General features: G+C 46.3%; 1 protein-coding gene across 1 annotated transcript; it reads right to left on the bottom strand.

Moving 5' to 3' along the window:
* Nucleotides 1-3,886: 3,886 nt before the first annotated feature.
* LOC123083351 (tricin synthase 1) lies at nucleotides 3,887-5,183 on the bottom strand. The gene is made up of 2 exons (XM_044505415.1): nucleotides 4,849-5,183; nucleotides 3,887-4,680 (listed from the first exon to the last, which is right to left on the bottom strand). Exons 1-2 carry the CDS (start codon nucleotides 5,166-5,168, stop codon nucleotides 4,110-4,112), a joined length of 891 nt encoding a protein of 296 aa, XP_044361350.1. The 5' UTR covers nucleotides 5,169-5,183; the 3' UTR covers nucleotides 3,887-4,109.
* Nucleotides 5,184-5,444: the final 261 nt, after the last annotated feature.

The following is a 5,444-nucleotide window of genomic DNA, read 5'->3' as shown; positions in this document are numbered from 1 at the left end:
ACTTGTGCTAGAATATGTAGGAAATATCAAATGGCCTGAATTTTTTATAAAGATAATTAAATGACATTTCGGGTTGACTTTAAGTCTATCGAGGCTCCATACATGACAATCAGAAAATGAATTAGGGAGAAAGTTTGCACCATATATGAGAGAGGAAGAAACCCGACTGTTGTCGTGGGGGTCGTTTCTCGTTCATCTCCTTGTGCTAGACCTTTGTTATGCACTAGGGGAAGGAGGAGTAACGACCATCACCGACGGTCGAAAAATCAGTGAGGGAGTGTGTCCACCATATATGAGAGAAGAAGAATGCCGACTGTTGTCATGGGGGTCGCTTCTCCTTCGTTCTCGTGTGCTAGACATTTTGGTTTAATGCACTCGGGGACAAAGGGAGGAGCGACCATCACTGACGGCTGAATATATACATCACGTGAGCTGAGAGTTTTAAAAAAAGACTCAATGGACCGATAGTCAACCCGTGCTGAATAATAATGATCTAATTTAGTTTTTGTAGTACATATATTAAATTTTAGAAGTTTAATCTTTGAATTATGAACATAGGAAATGTCGTCGGACGAAAGTCTCGCAGAGTGCTCCTGGCGCGGCGAGAACCGGGGTTTCTGCGACATGCCTCACTTGGTAGAAGGTCGGCACTTCAGGATTAAGCTCCAGGAGACCTTCGATGTTGAAACGGTACGCTACGACGCAAAGTGTTTTTTTTGTACTTAAGCTCGACTTCTACTATTTCAATGTGTAATTTTTGTCTTTTATAATTCGACTAGCTTATCTCATTCCATGCAAGACGCTATGTCTTGGAGATGATGGATTTTGAAGATCATGAAAGTATGGAAACAAAGAAAATTCACCTAAGAACCCATCATGGTATGGATTTTGAGGTAAATCTATACAATTCTGAGAGCGTATCTCATTTTAGTTGCCCAAATTGGGAAGCACTTTGCAAGATGTATGATTTTCATGAGGGTATGCTTATCACCATGGATCTTGGTGATCCTGACATCGCCGAAGACAATTTGGACATTTGGGTCCTTGTTGATACGCTTCCAATTCTACCGCTATGTGAGTTTTTCAAACATAGTTATTAAGTAATTTATATTGTTTATTTCAAAATAGTTGAAAACTTATTTCCATTGATAGCTTATTTTCATTTTTCAAAGAATGTGTGGAAGATGGTAGACAGAACCTACTACACCAATGACTCAGAATTAACTTATCAGGAGAAAAATCATCTGATCGCATTTATTACTGATCTTGAGAATTACAATATGTATTATCAAACTCCTCCACATTATGGTCAATACGTGCCACTTGTGCACGTGTTGAACTATGCTAACATCCATGGAGATGTCATGGTAAGATTTTTTAGTATTACGACATCTGTGCATCTTTTGCATAAATTCTTCTAAAACTGAACTACATTGCTAACTATGAAGTTATTACTATGTTTTTCAATAGATAATCCCGCAGGAGTGTGTGCCTCATCTGATGTTTCAGAAAGGCCGCCTTGATGTTTTGAATATACGGCCAGGTCATCCTACGAATCACTCATGCTCATATCGAATTTCTAAAACCAATGAAGACATGACAATCAAAGATTGGAAAAAATGTATGGTCACTCGTAGGAAGCTACTTGGAAGCAACATTGTGTGAATGGCAAGAATTAGAGACAGAATAACCTCCATTCTTCATAATGGAGAGTCCGGGCCTATCTTGTTTTATGCTATTTTACCTAAGAGAAGGTAGTAGGTCCTATGAGAGAGAAGTAGGTCCTAGGTTCAATGTGTTATTATATGTTACAATGTGTTAGAGTTGATGATGAGGAGGAGTTGTGATTATGACTAGTGACCAACTTGCTATATGATGTCTCATTGATAAAAATGATGATCATGAGGAGGTGTTATATCACAATGATGTATTATGATGATAAGTTGTTAATAATAATATGATGATGATGATGATGATGATGATGATGATATTTATTATATCATTGGGTGAAAGAACAGTAGATTAGTTTCAAGTGGATGTCCATCCACTTGAAACTTGTCCATGGTTCTTTCACGCAGTGATGTAATAACTTATTATGATGTAAAAACAATCTTTAAATTGCTACTCTATGAAAACTTGTATAAAGATATATGAATACAACCTGAAATAAAAAAGAAATACAATACGAAATAATAGTAGTAGCGCGGGCTGCCAGAAGCGCTACTAGTAATTACCAGTAGCGCTCTTCCCAGGAAGCACTACTACTAAGTGGATATAGTTGTAGTGCGGGTGGACACACGCTACTGATAATCATTAGCTGTAGCGTCGTACCAGTAGTACGGCTACTCGCGCTACTGATAGGGCAAAACCATGTGCTACTGCTAGGCTTTTCCCAAGTAGTGTCACTCTAAGATATTCCCATGTATGTGAGAAATTATTAATTAATGAAAATTACTGAGTTGGGCTTAAGGACCCCTAGGGCTTTTTCAAAAGAGATAGGTAAATAAAAATAACATTTTAGGTAATGAAATAAATTAAACAAATGCGAAAACAAAAAGTGTGGTACACAAAATTCATGAAATAGTATTACCCTGATAGAAAAATAAACAAAAGAAATAGGATTATATAAGGGAAACTAATCTAAAATGGCAATCTAATACTTGCATAAATATATACACTACTGGATTTTCGTATTTTGCCGAGTGGCCGAAAAAGCACAACGGTGTGCCGCCGAGTTACACTCCGCAAAAGGGACTCGGCTGGTAACACGTCAACATTGGTTAACTTTGTTGAGTTCTTTTTCACAGGTACTCGGCAAAGACCGCGGCAAATCTTTGCCGAGTTTAAAAGAATGAAACTCGAAGAACTAAGTGCACGGACGAAACAAAGCGCATGGATATGGATTTGTTGAGCTTTGGTTCTGTAGGTATGGTTGTTCCTGGTATGGAGGAGCACATGGATATGTGATTTTGGCTTCAGCTTTGGCGATCTTTCCACCAAGGCGATGGTCCAGTAGGATCGGTGCTTCGATGACTTCCGGTCCGCGTGAACTACAAGGTCACCCTGACTCTGGTGTGGGAGGAGCATCCGCGGCGCGCTATCAGCACGTCGGGTGGAAGCCGATGGCCAGTTCCCCATGGAAAACATTGTAATTTCTTCTTTTACTGAGGGGTGCTCTGTAATGCTGTGTACTAATTAATAGATCTATGGTCTTTTTCGCAAAAAAATGAATCACATACTAATTAGTTCAATATCAATTTAAAAGTAATCATTGAGTGCCTTCTACTTCTTAGCGACAACTCCACCAACGCCAGCAGGGGTAAGGCCGTCGCCAAGGCTCCGCTGGCACATTTGGAAGAGGCCGTGGCGGCCCTCCTCTCCGCGCAGCAGGATGCGGAGCGGCTCCTCCAAGAGCGGTAGGCAACCGCTAGACAAGGGCTGCCACGGCCCTCCGGCGCCCTTCTGCCGCTGGAGGGACCACGTCGTCGACGACGATGATGGCACCAACTGTGACATCGGTGCGGCAGGGCAGGGCCGCCACGCGCACGAAGTGGCCGTCCGGTATAGGGTTTAGGTTTATTTTTCTAGTTTTTAGTAAAATGGACGAAATATCGACGTTTTATGTAAATTACGTCCGAACATTTATGAAATCTGTCGTGTTTGATGAATTTTATCCGGTTATTTTAAACGTGATTTGAAATGTATGCAGGTAGCGTTAGATGGCCGTCTCCGGCATTCTTTCCGTCTCTGGGGACTGGTCTGCCTTTCGGCAACGGATGGCAGAGGAAATTTGAGGGTGAGTGTTGGAGATGGCCTTATAGCACATCCACATCGCGCGTGTCTCACCATCTCACGTGTAACAATCCAATTGAGATAAATCACCATCTCACATGTAACAATCCAACTGAGATAAATGTAACAATTACATCCGCATGCACGAGCTCGTCATTGCATATCGCAACACTAGAGTAGATAAGTACAACCACTCATCAGATGCTTCAGCAGCCAGCGCGGACAGGGCCGGGGAAAAACACAAATTTACTAAAGCGGCCGGCGGTAGGGAAATTGACGCACGCAGATCACACCGGACCGAACGAACGAACGTCCGTCTAGATGAGGCGGCGGCAGATGGTGACGCCGTCGGCGATGGCGAGCTGGCAGACCTCGATACGCGGGTCGGCGGCGAGCTTGGCGTTGAAGTCCCTGAGGGCGGCAGAGAAGCGGGTATCGAGGTCGGACATGGGCGTGCTTGCCGGCAGGGCCACCGTGCCGCCCCACAGCGTGTTGTCGTAGATGATGGTCCCGCCGATGCGCACCAGGCGCAGCAGCTGCTCGTGGTAGCGCACGTAGTTGGGCTTGTCCGCGTCCACGAAAGCGAAGTCGTAGCTCGCGGCGCCGTCCTCCTCGGCGAGGAGCTCGTCCAAGCGCTCCAGGCCGGTGCCCTGGCGGAAGTCCACCTTGTGCGCCACGTCGGCCTTCTCGATGAAGGGGCGTCCCACCTCGTAGCAGTCCCGGTCGGTGTCGATGGCCAACACCTTGCCGTCCTCCGGGAGCGCCAGCGCCGTGGCCAGCAGAGAGTACCCCGTGAACACGCCCACCTCGATCGTCTTCTTGGCCCCCGCCATCTTGACCAGCATCCCTAGTAGCTGCGCCTCATCGGAAGACGACTGCATGAAACCCCTGAGTCCCAAGGACCAGCCCGGCCCGATCAGAGCCAGATCGATCGACGAGCAAACAAACAAACTAACTAACACCGATCCATGGAGATCGACGTGCGTGCGTGCGTGCGTGCAGAGAAGATGATACGAGCCCCACCGGCAAAAAAAGAAAGAAGAAGATGATACGTACTTGGGGTGCCTGTCTGTGATAAGGCGCAGGTCGCGCATGCACTCGTGCTCGCGGGGGAACACCGTGGTGTCGAGGATGTAGGTGTACAGGGCGTCGCTCTTGAGCAGCGTCTTGTTGGTGCTGTCGGTGCCGCTGTGGACGTTGGCCACGGTGTCTCCGCTGGGCGCCATGGCTCGGTCCATCTCCGACTCTGCTCGCTGCCTTGCGCGGTTGGTGGTGCGGCCGGAGTAGTAGGGATGAGTTTGATCGAGTTTCTGTCCACTCACAGCTTCGACGTACGTGCCTGTATTTATCCGCTCGTCTCTCACGTTTTTCTTCATCGGTTGTAATGCAAACCACGTGTTCCACGTGGTGGCCTCTTGGCGGGGTTGCTGTCCATGTATTATGTCCACCGCCAATCGTCCGAGCCCATGGGACGCTGTATCTCAAAAGAAAGCCCCGTGCCGCCGCTTGCCCGCTTGGGAGTAAATCGGTCGGGCCCTCCGCCCGAGTACATGTCTTGGTCGACATAAAACGTGGTCCTATATCTGTCCGGAGTAAATCGATCGGGCCCTCCACCCGAGTACATGTCTTGGTCGACATAAAACGTGGCCCTC

This window comes from Triticum aestivum, chromosome 4A (genome assembly GCF_018294505.1).
Source record: "Triticum aestivum cultivar Chinese Spring chromosome 4A, IWGSC CS RefSeq v2.1, whole genome shotgun sequence".
In the NCBI taxonomy this organism is placed as follows: Eukaryota; Viridiplantae; Streptophyta; class Magnoliopsida; order Poales; family Poaceae; genus Triticum; species Triticum aestivum.
This window is presented reverse-complemented; position numbering and strand designations above follow the sequence as displayed.

Excerpts from the sequence above, each read along its gene's own strand:
- LOC123083351 (XM_044505415.1), bottom strand. The coding sequence starts at position 5,168 with ATGAAGAAAAACGTGAGAGACGAGCGGATAAATACAGGCACGTACGTC. Across the intron at positions 4,681-4,848 it reads ATCACAGACAGGCACCCCAA|GGGTTTCATGCAGTCGTCTT; the intron begins GTACGTATCATC and ends CTTGGGACTCAG.